At 30.2% G+C, this 17,311-nt stretch overlaps 1 protein-coding gene across 12 annotated transcripts in view; it reads left to right on the top strand.

The window, feature by feature from the left end:
- Window positions 1–17,311, top strand: part of LOC129906890 (protein Fe65 homolog) — a 359,219-nt gene that overhangs the window by 40,006 nt on the left and 301,902 nt on the right. For 7 of the 12 annotated variants that reach the window (XR_008770866.1, XM_055982875.1, XM_055982874.1 and 4 more), the window contains 2 exons: window positions 3,168–3,257; window positions 3,309–3,513. Coding sequence is in view for 11 of the 12 variants with exons in the window: in XM_055982875.1 (XP_055838850.1) it covers window positions 3,356–3,513 (158 nt within the window). In the remaining variant the exon portion in view is untranslated. Of the gene's footprint in view, window positions 1–3,129; window positions 3,258–3,308; window positions 3,514–17,311 lie in introns of all 12 variants that reach the window. The other 5 variants (XM_055982866.1, XM_055982868.1, XM_055982867.1 and 2 more) reach the window with 2 other exon arrangements.

Below are 17,311 nucleotides of genomic sequence, written 5' to 3' on the forward strand. Positions count from 1 at the left end.
TGGTGATCTGATAGTTTATCTCACCGAGCAGTGGAACAAATCTTTACATCGTTTTGGAGAAAGTAAGATTGTTGCACTTGATATTTCAAAAGCATTTGATAGAGTTTGGTATCAAGCTCTTCTTTCGAAAATGCGTGCTTTTGGCGTCGATGAATCTCTTCTTCGTTGGATTAGAAATTACCTTTCGAACCGTTCAATACAAGTCGTATTGGATGGATTCAAGTCTGAAACCCACAAAATAAATGCTGGTGTGCCACAGGGCTCCGTTCTGTCTCTGACTCCCTTTCTCATTTTTATAAATGATCTCCTGTCTGAAACTTCTAATCCACTCAACTGTTTTGCAGATGATAGCCTTTGCGGCTAAATATAATAAGCTCATTAAATTCTGATCTTAATAGCATTGTCCAATGGGGAATAAGAAATCGCGTAGAATTTAATTCTTCCAAAACTCAATGCTGCTTACTATCATTAAAGCGGAACATGTCTCCCATGTCACTATCCATGAGTGGTACTTGCATCGAGGAAACCGAAAAGCTTTCCATCCTTGGTATGTGCATTACAAACCACCTCCTGTGGAATGGACACATATTTGACACCGCTAAATCCACTGCAAAATGTTTAGGTTTCCTCCGAAGATGCAAGAAATTGTTCTCCCCGTCTGATCTAGCAATTATTTATAAGGCGTACATTCGTCCAAAGCTTGAATATAACTCCCACATCTGGGCAGGTGCTCCAATAACCTCGTTGAGTTTCTTGGATAGAATACAAAATAGAGCTATAAAAATGATAGGTGATAGATCAATAACTGATACAATTACGTCTCTTGAGCACCGTCGTAACGTATCATGTCTCACGTTGTTCTATCGTTATTTTTAAAAGCAGTGCTCCGACGAAATAGCTAGTTGCATTCCTCTCCTGAAACAATTCAACCGTAATACTCGCGCTTCAAGGAATGCTTTATCATTTCTTAATGTATACTAACACTAATTGTTTGCAGGTTTGCAGTTAGAACGTTAAAACGAACTATTGTTTTTATCTTTAAATAACAATATACTGCAATCCTACCGACTGCGCCAGAAATAAATTTATTAAAATTGAAATTTAAAAAAATAATTTTTATTTATTCTTTGTTCTGAATCTATCTTAAGACTAGCATTTGTATTTATTTTTATTAATTGCTATACCTCGGTTTTCAACATGTGATATGCAAGCTTGCATTAACAATGTGCAAGATTGCATTCACATGTTGCAATCAAATAGTACTTAGAATTATTGTGAATTATGTGAACTGAAAATGCAAAATTCTAGGAATATTTGATACATTAATATGTACCTAGATCGTTGCAAAGTGCAACGAACTTATTTATTAAATAATATTTTTATTGGAGGCATGTGTAAGAACTAGTCTCATTAATGTACGCTCATGGCCCAAAAACGCCCCATCTCCTTGGTTTTTTTCACAAATTTAAAACTGTAGATTACAAGTACCTACATCACAAGAAACTGGTGATGGTGAAACAAAATTAATCGATTTTTTCACAAATATTGTGAAAATTACTTGTTATTACAAATTTGTAAGTTGTTTCACCAACCCTGAGCCCTGGTGGTACCTCTTGCGGGTGGCAATAATGGAGTGGATGTAGTGCTTGACTGCTAATCTGGAGGTGTGGGTTCGAGCCCTCCCTCAGGTAGCATTCTTTTTTTTACCCCCCAGCTTGGAAGCCACCCGTGGTATTATATGAGATAATAATCATCTTCTTCTCAATTCACTGTTCCAACAAAAAATTCTTTTCTATCTTTCTATACCTTTTAATTAGTGCCGTGCAGTATGCATTTAAAAGACCTTAGGTCTTATAGTTAAAATTTATTATATTATTATTATTAAAATATTATAACTACCTCTTCATTGAAAATAAATTAATGCCAGACAGTTTTAACCACAGCATTACCCCCAACCCCCACCAGACATCCTTGAAGAGTCCCGAAATAGCGACTTTTATACAAAAGTCAAAATATTATTTTTCGAATGATGTATAACCGTCTGGTGGTAACTATTAACCCTTTAAAAATCAACAATACTTCCTAATAGAAGAAAAAATAGTGCCATACGTTTTAACCACAGCATTACCCGCCCACCAGACGTCCTTGAAGAGTCCCGAAATAGCGACTTTTATACAAAAGTCAGAATATTATTTTTCGTATGATGTATAACCGTCTCGTGGTAGCTCTTTAAAAATCAACACTAGTACCTAATAGCAAATAAATAAGTGTCAGACGTTTTAACCACGGCATTACCCCCACCAGACATCCTTGAAGAGTCCCAAAATAGTGACTTTCATACAAAAGTATGTACAAGAAAAAAATTGTTCTACAGTAACGCTCTATTTGCAAAGTTTATAGCATTGAATATTTTCAAATATAAGTGGACACCCAGGGAAACTTCCGCTGTAAAATCACTGTTTCTAGTATAGTGCGTTGAATTAAAAAAGCAAATCCAACAATCCAAAAGCAAATCCAACAATCCAAAAGCAAATCCAGCAACCCAAAATCAAATCCTAAACAGCTTATATAGATAAAAGTTTACCTATTTCAAAAAGTGGAGATAGGTGAATGTCTATTAAGTTTACCTGCCTAGGTTCGAATCTGAAGGGAAATTGAGATTGTTTTTTTTTTTTTTAAAGTTTGTCAAAAAAAATCTCCAAAAAAAAAAAAAAAAAAAACAATTTAAATTTTTATCGGTATTCGAACCTAGGCCACTATGAGTAAAAGGCATCGTCCTTGTTCTCTACCCTAATATGACTTTTCACTATACGAAAACTTATATCAATATAAGCTCTTTGAAATGTATAATAATAATTATAGGTAATTACATATTAATTTTTTTATGAAGGTTTAAAAAAATTATAAGTTAAGACTCAACTCGAAGAAGTAGTTCATCTATCTTCCGGTTCATTATGTTCGCATGAGTAATCTGCGGTGTCACTTCTATTTGTAATAATTATTCAATGGTTTATAGATACCTATTACCTACTCTGTTAATACTAATGGTATGCGGTTAGCGTTTGCCCACACTTCTCATAATGATTACTTGTTTAATTTTGTTCTATTTTTTCTTCCACCGTTTTTAAGAAATCACAAACTACTACATTTATTACACCTTATTTAAGGTAAGAAGAAACTCTTCCAGTCATGATGTATCGATGAAACGTCAGTTTGAAGAACGAAATACATAGCTAGATGACATTTTGATGCAGATGGTACGTTTTTATTATCCACAAAAAGAAAATCTTTTTTATTTTTTGTTTCAGATCTCAATCAAATATAATTGAACTGAATAGGTCTTAATAACAAAAATATGAACAAGCAACCAGATTTTCATAAAGTTACAATGAACCAAGAGCAGCTTCAAAACTATACTGGAAGAGAAAATAAATCAGTAATAGGCAGTAACCGAAAGGACTATGCAAAAATTGACTTTGGCTCAATGGGAGTTAACTTAAAAGAGCATTTCATGTAAGCTTTACATTTTTTTACATACTTTTTTTTAAATAATACGACAAATTATATTGTAAGCTTTTTCTCAAATTATATTAGAAGTGGTATTAAAATAAAATCAGAAAATTGGAGGAAATTCAGGGAATACATATTTTTTGTTAAATTTTTTCGTATAATTGCATTTAGGCTGCTGTTTTCTGTCAATTTTATTATAATTTTTGAACAACAACTTGAAGGTGCTACTACCAAGTCTTATGGCTAGACGTTAGAGTTACAGCTGCATCACGAATGCTAATCCCATCATCCCTTCAAGCAAGAAAACGGAGGTCAGAAAAGAAACTCCGACCTCCGACCGAGAAAAGCGGGATTGCACTCACACACTTGCAACTTTTTGTGTATGAACACAAAGTCGAAGGAGAAATCGTGGTGAATAAACCAATACATATAAAATCGGCTCCGCGGTGATTATAATTTCCATACTAATTTGAGCCGCCTTCGGACCCGTTTCTGAGCCGAAGTCGGACTCAGCTCCGCCCGAGGTGGAGCGGATTCGGACCGAGGTCGGACTTTTTTGCTTGAAGGGATCAGACTCCTGTATTTGGTGGTGGTAAGTGTAGTAGATTTTCATTTTTATTCGAAAAACTTTTTCCGTATTGAACTCAGAAGGAGGCTAGTACACTACATATGGGTCAAAATCATGGAAAATTTGATGCGCAGGCATTTTTTTATGAAAATACCATTTATTTAAAGCTTTTTTCTCATTTACCAATTAAAATAGTAGGCAAGCATCTACGAATGTATTTGTTTCGGTTAGAAAAGTTTTCATTTCTTTTTTATTGCATCTAATATACCCAAAAAGCTTTCCCGGACATGTCCATAACTTAAAAACTGAAAATCAAATGGCTTAAAATCACATAAAAGTTAATTATTTTTGAGTAGGTATTTCTTTTCTTAATACTTCATTTACACAATACTCTTTATAAATTGGTACATCTCTTAGAAAAAAATTAAGTTTTGTTATTTTTTATACATTAATAAAAGTTGTCCCAAGAAAAATGACGCCTAAAACCAACATTTCTTAAAGTATCAATATTTTAATCATTTAACGTGCAAGAGGGTGCAGCAAGCAGTTTTTAAAGTTGATTTTATATAGATTTATCATTCCACACCTATTTTTATGGATAAATATATAAAATGTATTACGAAGCTAGTTTTAGTTTCATTTTTAAGGTGCGTACATCAATTAACCGTCATTCCGGGAACGCTTATTTTGGCGTTTAGTTGGATTGAAATTTTAATTTTTTGGTGATGTTATGTTAAAAAATCAAGGCCACTACAACATAATCGCAAAAATATTTCTTTTTACTTTTTGTAATGTAGTCTGACGCTCATAATTTTGCATTTTTTAGATATTTTTACTCAGTATCCTATCTAAGTATGGCTGTCATACACACTTTTATCATAAAAGTTACAAAAAAAAAAAAACAAAAGAAAAAAAAAAGAGTGTGTGTAGTGTGTACAAGTTTTATCCGATATCACTTGTGCGCCTCCACAATAAATTAAAACAAAATAGCGAGACCTAAACAAATAAACAATACAACATTGTATCGATCTACAATGTTGGATCATAGCATATACCCTTCTGGTGTATTCTAATATTTATCTTGTAATAATAAACTGCGACATCCAAGCATCCACTGTTAGATGCTGTGTCATCATTTTAAGTAGTAATAAACTTCGACATCCAAGCATCCGCTAGAGCAACTGTAAGATGCTGTGTCATCATTTTTAAACAAAGAACATTGTAACGATTCCCAGTTGGATCATTCCAAATATCAAAATTATAATTTAATCTTAAGTTGGCTTTCGCAGAAGATACATTAAATCTTAAGTTGGCTTTCGCAGAAGATACATTAAATCTTAAGTGTACTTTCGGACGAGATACATGAAATCTTAAGTCGACCATCGAACAAGATACTTCGTATCTTAAGAAAACCTTTGAGATTCAAACTAATAAATTTATTTCTTTTTTAAAAAATATTTTAAAGAAGTTTAATTTAAAATTGGCGCAGTCGGTAGGATCTCATTAAAATAAAATGAGATTCAGTGATACGAATCAAAAAGAAAATCAAATTTAATAAAGTGAATAAGTGAATTAAACCAATCCATGTAAGGAACAATAAGTGTTTTAAATTTACAAACTCATAATTAAATCATTGATTACATAAGTGAATAAGTGAATTAAACCAATCCATTTAAGGAAAAATAAGTGTTTAAATTTTACTAATTCACAACCAAACTATTGATTGTATCGAGTAACGAAAATACTTAACACAATAAATCGATTAGTGAAAATAATCAAACCAAAACCAAATTAAAGTGCTTTATTGTATAAAAGAACAATAAAAGTGTTTTACAGAAAATATCCCAGCTCAAGCCAGTGCATATGGCCTATGCTGAAATTTCCGTAGAGGAAGGTATTTTCAGAAAATAAACAAATTGATCAAAATAAAATTAAAAAGTGTACACTCAAAATAAAACAAAGTAAAATAAAATAAAAAATTGTTTAAAGAAAATTAAATTCAAAAATATAACAAAACAAAATAAAAATTATTTGTTTAAAACTTTTGTGTGGAGAAAAAAAACGCACATTAAAAAATTAAAATTTATGGTTCATATTATAAAGTAAAAACTTTTTGAATCCAACGGCAAGTGGCATGATCGAAAGCCCCAACGAGTTCGAAAAATAGATGAAGAAGATCATCAATAAATTGAACAGAAATTCAAAAGAAAAAAGAAGCCTACAATTCAACCAACAAAGGAATCTAGAAAATCACACCATGGATCAACAAGCAGCAGCAGCAGCAGCAGCAGCAGCAGCAGCAGTAGCAGCAGCACAAAACAACAATGGTAACAATATTAATATTAATAACAATGTTTTAATTCCAAGAGTCTTAGAACTCAATCCTTTAAAGTACATAGAAAGATTATCTACTTTTGACGGTAAGACACAGGACTTACCTATTTTTATAAGTAACGTAGATGACATAATTCCAACATTACTGACATACAACGATCAAGGACAAAGAATGTGTATTAATTTATTAAAGTCCAAATTCATTGGTCGAGCTAGGCAAACTATTGAGATTCATTCTCACCTCACTCAATGGGCCGATATAAAGGCTATCCTAATTCAAAATTTCGGGGGATTCAAAAACAGTTATCAACTGTATTATGACCTCAGAGCAGCACAGTTCAAATGTGATGTGCTTAAGTATTATAATTATATACAAAGAACTTTATCTTTGTTAAATCAAAAATGTTTACAGGAAAATAACCAGTTAGACGTTCCTAGAAATAACGAAACAGCCTTAAAAATTTTTAAAGAAAAACTTCCTGTTCATATGAGAACAATTTTATATTCCCTAAAGCCTTCCAGTATGGAAGCAGCACTCCACGAATTATCAGAAGCAGGTTTTGTAACTCATAATTCTGATTCAAAACCCCAATCCAAAAATGAAAGTCCTAAAAATGATAGTAATTTTAGGAAAAATTCTAATAACAGAAATAATAACCATAATTACAATAATAAAAATAACCAAAGACAAAATAACAATTATCAAAGAACTTACGAAAATAAACAATATCCTCAACAAGTTGAACCAATGGATATAGATCCAAGTTCATCACAAGTAAGAAGAATTAACAAAACGAATTATATTAATAAAAACACTGAACATACAGAAGCAAATTTTCGGGATTCAGCCTCGGAAATTCACTTCCCTATATTAAGTTAGAAAAAGGGAACACTATTTTAAGACTCCTTATTGATACAGGAGCAACTAATAGTCTTTTGCGTGAACAAGATTCACCAAAGGAATATACAAAATGGCGTACTAAGCCTATGACAATACGAACCGCAGGAAATTCAATAACTGTAAATAAAGACGTAATAATACCAAAAAATAAATTTGCACTATCAGTGAGAACTGATTGTGAATTCCAAGTACATACCTTCAATGAAGAGTACAACGGAATAATAGGAAATAATATCCTGATCCCAAACGATGGGGAGATTAATTACAGGAATAGGACATTAAAATTGAACGGCATATTCATTCCATTTTTCTTCAGCGAAAATGAAGAGAAAGAATATGAAAGCTCAATCAATTATTTTAATGATATTAAACCTGTAGATTCCATATTAAATAATACAATAATTAAAGATCTGCGAATAGATCATTTAAATAAAGAGGAAAAACAAAAATTATTCAAAGCAATAAAAGAATGTGATGGAGCATTCTATAAAAAAGGTGATGATTTGACATTTACTAATCATGTAAAACATAACATCCCTACGGAGGATAACTCTCCAATTTACACAAGGATATACAGATATCCTGAAATCCACAAAAAGGAAGTGGATAGGCAAATAAAAGAAATGCTCGAATCAAAAATAATTCGGCATTCAACTTCGCCTTATAACGCCCCAATCTGGGTCGTACCTAAAAAAGAAGACCACGCTGGAAATAAGGAGTGACGTATAGTCATTGACTATAGAAAATTAAATAATAAAACAAAAGAAGATAAATATCCCATTCCAAACATGGACTCAATATTAGATAAATTAGGACATGCAGTATATTTCACTACATTAGATCTAACAAAAGGTTTCTATCAAATAGAAGTAGAACCTAAAGACAGAGAAAAAACAGCATTTAGTACTTTATCGGGACACTATGAGTTTATTAGGATGCCATTCGGTTTAAAGAATGCACCCGCAACCTTTCAGAGACTTATGAATGAGGTTTTGAAAGACTACATAGGAAAAATATGTTATGTCTATTTAGATGACATTATAATATTTTCTTCCAGCCTACAAGAGCATATGGATTCACTCCACAAAATTTTAAACACGCTTAAGAACGCAAATCTTAAAGTGTCATTAAATAAATCTGAATTTCTTCGTAAAGAAACAGAGTTCTTAGGGCATGTAGTAACTCCCAATGGTGTTAAACCAAACCCGAAAAAAATTGAAACTATAAAAAAATTTCCAATACCAAAAATAGTGAAAGAAATCCAATCTTTCTTAGGATTAACTGGATATTACCGCAAATTTATCCATGATTATGCAGCTATTATAAAGCCAATGACTTTATGTCTTAAAAAAGATAGCATCATAAATATAAATGATGAAAAATACAAGGAGTCTTTTAATAAATTAAAAACTTTGATGACTACTGATCTAATAAATAGACATCCTGATTTCTCAAAAGAATTTATATTAACTACTGATGCAAGTAACTTTGCAGTTGGAGCCGTGTTAAGTCAAACACATGGACCTCTCTCATTTGCTTCACGCACCTTAAATAAACATGAGTGCAAATATAGCACTATAGAAAAAGAACTACTGGCTATAGTTTGGGCTACAGCTCAATTTAGGCATTACCTTTACGGTAGAAGATTTCTTATAAAAACTGATCATAGACCATTAGTATGGTTACATAATCTTAAAGAACCAAATAGTAAACTCCAAAGATGGAAAATAAAACTAGAAGAATACGACTTCGAAATACAGTACATTCAGGGAAAAGAAAATAAAGTAGCAGACGCACTTTCTCGTATTAAAATAGAAAACAATAATATAAATATGATAAATGAAGATAATGAGTTACATACTCAACACAGTGCAGAATCAGACAGTTCTTCTTTTATACCTATTAGCGAAAAACCTCTAAATTATTTTAAGAGACAAATTGTTCTTGATGCCAACGCAAATGGTGATCATACAATTTTATTCCCGCATGTTGGTAGAAGGAGAATTACATTTAGAAGCACTAGTCCAAATGAAGAATTATATTTAAAAATAATAAATCAAATCGATTTAAATATCACAAAAGCAATTTATATTGAAAATGATGAACATTTTAACGATTTTCAAAGTATATGGATTAAAGAAAATAAACTAAAAAAGAATATACTATTGCGAAGTAAGAAAATACTAAAATACTAATGCGAAGTAAGAAAAGACTTGAATATAAAAGATGCACATGAATTTATACTTAAAACCCATAAAGATTTTAATCATATAGGTATCGATAAACTTTACTTAGAACTTACAAGAGAATATTATATTCCGAATTTTAAAGAATTAATTAATAAAATTTTGAACAAATGCCATTTTTGTATGACAAAAATAGATAGAAAACCGATAAAATTACCCTATGAAAAAACAATTACACCCAAAGGACCACATGAACATTATCATTTAGATATCTGGTTCAGGGATAAAAACAGAAAATACCTAACTTGTATTGATAAATTTTCAAAATACGCAGCCGTAGAACAAATAAAAAATAAAACATACATAGACGTTATGAACGCTATGACAAAAATATTTTCGTACATGACTAAACCCAAACTTATAACTTTAGATAACGAAAATGCTTTTATGGCAGAAACATTAAAAAACTTTTTATCGAATAACGATATAGAGGTACATTACTGTACAGCAAACAGACATACGGGCAATTCCGACATTGAAAGATTTCATAGTACTTTAAACGAACAACTTAGAATCCTATCTCAAATAGAAAAAACAGATGATCCATTCCCTTTAATAGATCAAGTTATTAACATTCTTTCTATTTATAATAACACTATACATTTAACTACCAAAGAGAAACCTATTAATGTTCACTTAAATAAAGTAAACAATGAAATAATTTATAAAAATATAGAAGAAAAAAAAGAAAAGATATTAAACAAATTAAATGAAAAGACGTTGAAATTAATGAACAATTCATAAAAACGACAACACAAGAACGCATTAAGAATAAAATTATACCAAGACATAAGAAAGCAAAGGTAATAAGTAACTCTTCACAAAGACCAATTTAGAAAAAATAAAAAGTTTCAAGATGACATATCATTCCATTCTAGATCCTTCAGTGAAAGCATATCGAATAATGCTACTTTCGGGGAAAATTCCGACAATATTGACAATATTGACGATATTGACAACTCTCAACCTAGTACAAGCGGAGTTAGAAATAATTGACTTGAATCAAGGAAACGGGTTTACAACTATACAATTAGGAGAATATCCAATCATAAAAAGATTTAATACAATCCTTCATATCATTAATTTAACTGAATACGAGAGAAATATAGACATAATGGAAAGAAACATTAATAGATTACCAGAAGAAAACAACAATTTGTTAAAGAAAATGATAAAAATAAAAAATGAATTCAAAATCCTTTTACCACACCCTAAGGAAAATAAGCCGAAACGTGGACTAATAAATATAGTAGGTACAGGACTAAAATTTTTATACGGAACAATGGACGATAACGATAGACAAAACATCGAAAAACATCTAAAATTAATCGAAATTAACGAACATAATGAAATAACAAACCTTAACGATCAGATAATAATTAACGATAAATTTAATAAGCAAACTAAAATACTTACTGATACCTTAAACAATGAAACAAAAGATATAATACAAAAAATAGATAACTTTATAGGAACTTATGATTATGAAAAAGACATAGCTAAGATCCAATATGAAATAAAACTAAGAGAAAATCTTGACTACTTACACGAAGATATTGAAAAAATTAAGGAAGTAATAATGACTTCAAGATTAGGAATACTTAGTAGGGATATACTTACTACAGAAGAAATAGAAAAATACAATATTGAAATAAATAATTTAGAAGACATCGAATTAAGCCTTGCATTGTATAAAGACAATATAGTTTTCATAATTCAACTACCAGAATACACAAATGAAAAATATAAAAAATTATATATACAACCTATTCCTAATAAAGAAAATAATTTGCAATTATACATAAATAAACATTTATACCTAACTAATAATGAAATTGTATATGAAGATACAAAATATATTAAAAACTTGAAACTTATAAAAGATAATTGTATTGAAAACCTTTTTAACGCACAAATGCATTGTAACTTTATAAAAAACCTAAATGAAGAGATTTTAGAAATAGGAAACAATAACCTTTTACTTATAAATGTTAAACAGCAAATACTTAATCAAACTTGTAATAAACAAAAGATTTATGTTAAAGGAACCTATCTTATTAAATTTCAAAACTGTCAAATAGAAATAAACAATGAAATCTATGAAAGACAAAATTATAAACATGAAATAATAATACCTAATACAATGTTAGATATTAATTATACAAGATTTGAAAAACTCACATTTGAGAAATTACATTATCAAAATATTAATAATTTAAAGGAAATTATAGAACTTAAGCATAATCATAAAAAGTCAAACTTGACAGTATATTTTATCATTTTAACTATTTTAATTACATTAATCATTTATGCTTATTCGAAATTAAAAAATAACAAAAGGAAGATAATAAATAATGTAAATCTTCCAACGGTCTCATTTCAACCATTAGAAGACTCTAAAGGGGGAGGAGTTTTATCCGATATCACTTTTGCGCCTCCACAATAAATTAAAACAAAATAGCGAGACCTAAACAAATAAACAATACAACATTGTATCGATCTACAATGTTGGATCATAGCATATACCCTTCTGGTGTATTCTAATATTTATCTTGTAATAATAAACTGCGACATCCAAGCATCCACTGTTAGATGCTGTGTCATCATTTTAAGTAGTAATAAACTTCGACATCCAAGCATCCGCTAGAGCAACTGTAAGATGCTGTGTCATCATTTTTAAACAAAGAACATTGTAACGATTCCCAGTTGGATCATTCCAAATATCAAAATTATAATTTAATCTTAAGTTGGCTTTCGCAGAAGATACATTAAATCTTAAGTTGGCTTTCGCAGAAGATACATTAAATCTTAAGTGTACTTTCGGACGAGATACATGAAATCTTAAGTCGACCATCGAACAAGATACTTCGTATCTTAAGAAAACCTTTGAGATTCAAACTAATAAATTTATTTCTTTTTTAAAAAATATTTTAAAGAAGTTTAATTTAAAATTTACACATGAACACGCGACTGAAGTTATACTTCTCACTCATTTTTTTAAATGGATTTCATTTAATTTTTAAGAAATTTTTTGATGCTATCTCCGTACCTTAACCCAAGACAATCTGACTTCCTTGAATATATTTAAGCATGAAAAAATCTTTATAATTGGAAATTAAGAATCTTCATATCAATTTTCGGGGCTAAATTTTTGGGATCGGGTCAAAATTCTGGCTTCAAAATTCTGCTTTTCAAAATTCTGCTTTTTCAGCGAAAATTCTGTTTTTCAAAATTCTGCTTTTTTTCTATTCTGTTTTTCAAAACTCTGCTTTTTAAAATTCTGCTTTTCAAAATTCTGCCAGCATTATATTTGAACAAAAAAAATTCTGCTAATTCTGTTTTTTTTTATTGAATATGCGCTGGCTAAAGAAAAATACACCTCATCAATGTAATTCAACATTGGTACTTTCCTAAATTTTTTTATTTAAGTGTCGCAAATATTTTTTGAAATGCATATACTGACTTTCTTTCAAATAAAATATGTATACTAATTGGAACCGATGTTGTATATTCCTTTTCTTATTCAAATTTTTGAATATTCATCTTTATTTGATAAATTAATAAATTTTTAGTTATTTTTGGAAATGTTTAATATTAAAAACCTTTTCTTAATATTTTCAAATTTATTCATTTATAAAACAAAAATTAATTCGCATTTAAAAAATGTGTGTAAGTAATCAAATAAGCAGATAATTTTTCAAAAAGATGATTTTACAGAATTCTGCAAAAAATTAAAAAAGGGTTTGGAAAATGTTTAAAAGCGCGCGCTTTTTAACATTTTCCAAACCCTTTTTTAATTTTTTGCAGAATTTTGAAAAGCAGAATTATGAAAAGCAGAATTTTGAAAAACAGAATTTTGAAAAACAGAATTTTGAAAAGCAGAATTTTGAAAGCAGAATTTTGTTAAGCAGAATTTTGAAAGCAGAATTTTGACAAAAGAATTTTGACCCCAGCAGAATTTTGACCCCAACCCTAAATTTTTAAGAAAAATAAAAATTAAATTTAGATAGGTAGATAGATTAGATAGATTTGTTTATTTGCTTTCAAGCTTTGCTTTTACGAATTGATTGATTGGCAATTATATTATTTTACATACTATGTGGATTAATTGACAGTTCAATGTTCAATAAGTTTTATATACTACATTAATAATTTAAATTAAAAAGAAAGAACATTGTATTGTGTTGATGCCCGAAGATGAAACCTGGATTGATCACTCATTCAAAATAAAAGCTCTAAGTTTTAAGGAATTAATGACATACTTATAAATATTAAGCATAATGTTTGGGTCCTCTGCTCTAATTATACTATTTAGATCAACCAAATTAACTGAACGCAGGTAATGGTTTCTAACCACGTTGAAAATAGGGCATCTTAAGAGAAAGTGCTCAATTGTGTCATTCTCGTGTGTATTATCTACATATCGTGCAAATACTTAGTGGATCGAAATTATGCCTGTCACCAACCATGTATAATAATTCTATGGGCATACCTGTTAGCGCATCTAATTTGCGCCATGACTTTATGAACAAATGGTTTGAATGTTTATTTAAGTACGACGCCGGCTTATATTCTAGCTCCCGTACATTAAGCAAGAATCATAATAGCAACATGAAGTTGAGTTATTTGCCCTTCTGAAATCTTCATCACAAAGAGTTCTCTTCTTGGATTCTAGAATTCTCGTATATAGGTTCCTTACAGTTTCTATGTTGTGTTGTTCCCAAATTATGGAAAAATCATTTGTTAGGAGGTCTTTAAATTTTGTTATCCAATTTGGTCGTTGAGTATTTTGATGGATTCTCAAAATGTCATTATAACACTTTTTTAACAAGCGATCATCAGGTATATTTAAAATTTTCATCCAATAACACTGGTCAATAAAATTTAACTTTTTTTTTTGCCACAAGAACCAAAATATACTTTTCTAGTAGTTTTGGCCTCCGTTTTTGAAATATTGCCGTTATGAAATGCTAAAAAACGTCATTTTGGCTGTTTTCGAGGTTCTGTTTTTATGTGGGGTAGTTCATTTTAAGCAAATTTGTAACGGTTATTATAAGAACAGATATTCTTCTTTCAAAAACTGTTTAAATTTTCCCGATATCGAGATATCGGGTTTACAAGTTTCATTTAATAAGCCAAAGAGAAACTAAACTTAATCTAAAGTTTAAGTCACTGGTCACAAAATTTTTGCCACAAGAACCAAAATATACTTTTCTGAAGGTTTTTGAGTTGCTGAACTCAAATCCGCAATCGGAAAAATTCTATTAGCCTCCGTTCTTGAAATATAACCGTTATAAGAAAAAACCTTTTTTTTCATTTTATAACGGTAATATTTCTAATAGAATTTTTCTGATTGCGGATTCGAGTTCAGCAACCCAAAAACCTTCAGAAAAGTATATTTTGATTCTTGTGGCAAAAAAAGTGAAATTTGGTTGGCCAGTGTTGTTTCTGATTCAAAAACCGCTACTTAAATTTTAAATATCTCGGGCAATAAAAGAGATATCGGAAAGATTTAAACATTTTTTGAAAGAATAAAAATAGCTCATAGACACCGTTACAAATTTATTCATAATGAATTACACCACATAAAAACATAACCTCGAAAACAGCCAAAATTACTTTTTTTTGTCATTTTCTAACGGTAATATTTCAAAAACGAAGGCCAATCAAATTTTTCTGACTTCAGATTCGGATTTCCCACCCCAAAAACTACTAGAAAAGTATATTTTGGTTCTTGTGGCAAAAACCTTGTTGACCAGTGTAATTTACAGCTCTTTTTGTAATTTCATACTGCAATGGGAGACATCCAGCTTCCAAACGAACTACATTGCTTTGGGTATTATTGGCTAGACCAAGTAATTTCTTTAATATGGATGTTTGGATTACCTCAACTTATAGCTAGCTCCTAGTCCCCATACTTCACAACAATAAAACCCAGTCGATTTAACTGTCGATTCAAACACTTTCAATCTACCATCATAATTTTCCATATAAGAGCTTCTCAAAACTTTATCAGATAATGCCGCTGCTGTTCTTGCTTTGGATTTGAAGATATTTACTGTTCCATTCCAGGAACCAGGGCTTAAATTTACTCCTAGATACTCAAAGTTATCAACAACTTCAATCCAATCTTCTTTATATTTAAATCGTACCGGACATGATGTGTTTCTTCTTTTTGAGAAGTTCATAATTTTGGTTTTTCCAGCATTTAATGTCATGTTCTTTAAAGAGAAATATTTTTCTAGAATTTTCAAGGTTTTCTTTAGTTCCATCTGTGAATTTGCAAGAACGGCTATATCATCAGAATAATATTTGTGAATTGTGATATATCCAACCCTGGTAGACCTTCGGCTCGGAGGAATTGTTCGAGATCGTTTATGTAAAGATTAAATAACAGAGCACTTGATGGATCTCCTTGCAACACACCTTTCGTGATATTTGACTTTTCAGTAAAGCAATTTGTTGTTTTTATCAGTCTTACCACACCCAAAAATTATTTTAGAGTCCCCCAGGACAAAAAAAAAGAGTCCTTTCGAAAATAAATGTGTCCCTTTCAAAAAGACCACTTGTTAGTGTTACTAATTTTTTTTTATTTCATAAAACAACAAAAACGTAACAAAAAGTGAATAGATACATACTTCAATCACAAAAAATGTAGGAACTATTATACAAGATACAATAAAAATTCATAAATAAACAAAAAACAAATAATTTTATACACATTATGTACTTTAAAATATTTAAGTGGGTGTCCAAACTTTTCCTGGATATGTTTCAGAACATAACTCTTTAGTAAACATAATATCCTCAACCGTTCCCATATCAAATCTATTAGACTTTTTTGTTTTTATCAATTGAAGCTCTGAAAACTTTCGCTCTCCTGTTGCAAAGCTGTGCACAGTGTGGTAATTCGCCAATCTGACTGGACAAAATAGAAAAAAAAAGTTTAGCCACATGATTTTAAATCATGAGTTGAGCTTCTCAATACAATGGGTAACTGTAATTCATGTTTGGTTTTTTTGTTTTAATCTCGGATTAGCGTAAGCTAAGCTTGAAAGTTGGTTTTTGTCAACAGTTGGATGGAGATAATACAAAGTATTCTATTTTTCGCTTGAGTTTGGTTGACGATTAAAAACGCTGTGGTAGTTTTTTTGTTGTAATTGTTTTTTTTAATTGTTAATCTACATTTGGAGGTAAAGTATTATAATTTTTATTTATTAATTACCATTGCAACTATTTAAAATAATATAAATTCTGTAAGAAGGCTAGGAAGTGCAAAAAAAAATATCTTTGTTTTTCAATTAGAGGTAAAGTTAATTTTTCCGCATTTTTCCGGTCTGAAATTAATTAATTAATGTATTGTGGAGTGTTGTCATTAAGATTAGCTATTTACATGTCTCGCGTTTTCTCGACCGCCATACAACTTTTTTCACTTTTCAAAATGAAGTCAAGATTTTCAAAAAAACAAATTTTCGAAAAATGTGTCAAAACTGCCAAATAAGATCGAAAAGACAGTTTTTTTGATCTTTTAATGAGCAGGTATCATCTTTGGAACATTTTTGACAATAAATAAAAATTAAAAACATATATAAAAGTTTTGTGCTTCAAGTTAAGGCTTGGCCACACCGAAGGGTACATACGGTAGCGGTACGGGTAATTGTATGAAAAAAATTCCAAACTGGAACATCAAAATTCAGCTGTGGAAATTTTTTCATACAATTACCCGTACCGCTACCGTATGTACCCTTCGGT

This window comes from Episyrphus balteatus, chromosome 1, assembly GCF_945859705.1.
Source record: "Episyrphus balteatus chromosome 1, idEpiBalt1.1, whole genome shotgun sequence".
In the NCBI taxonomy this organism is placed as follows: domain Eukaryota; kingdom Metazoa; phylum Arthropoda; class Insecta; order Diptera; family Syrphidae; genus Episyrphus; species Episyrphus balteatus.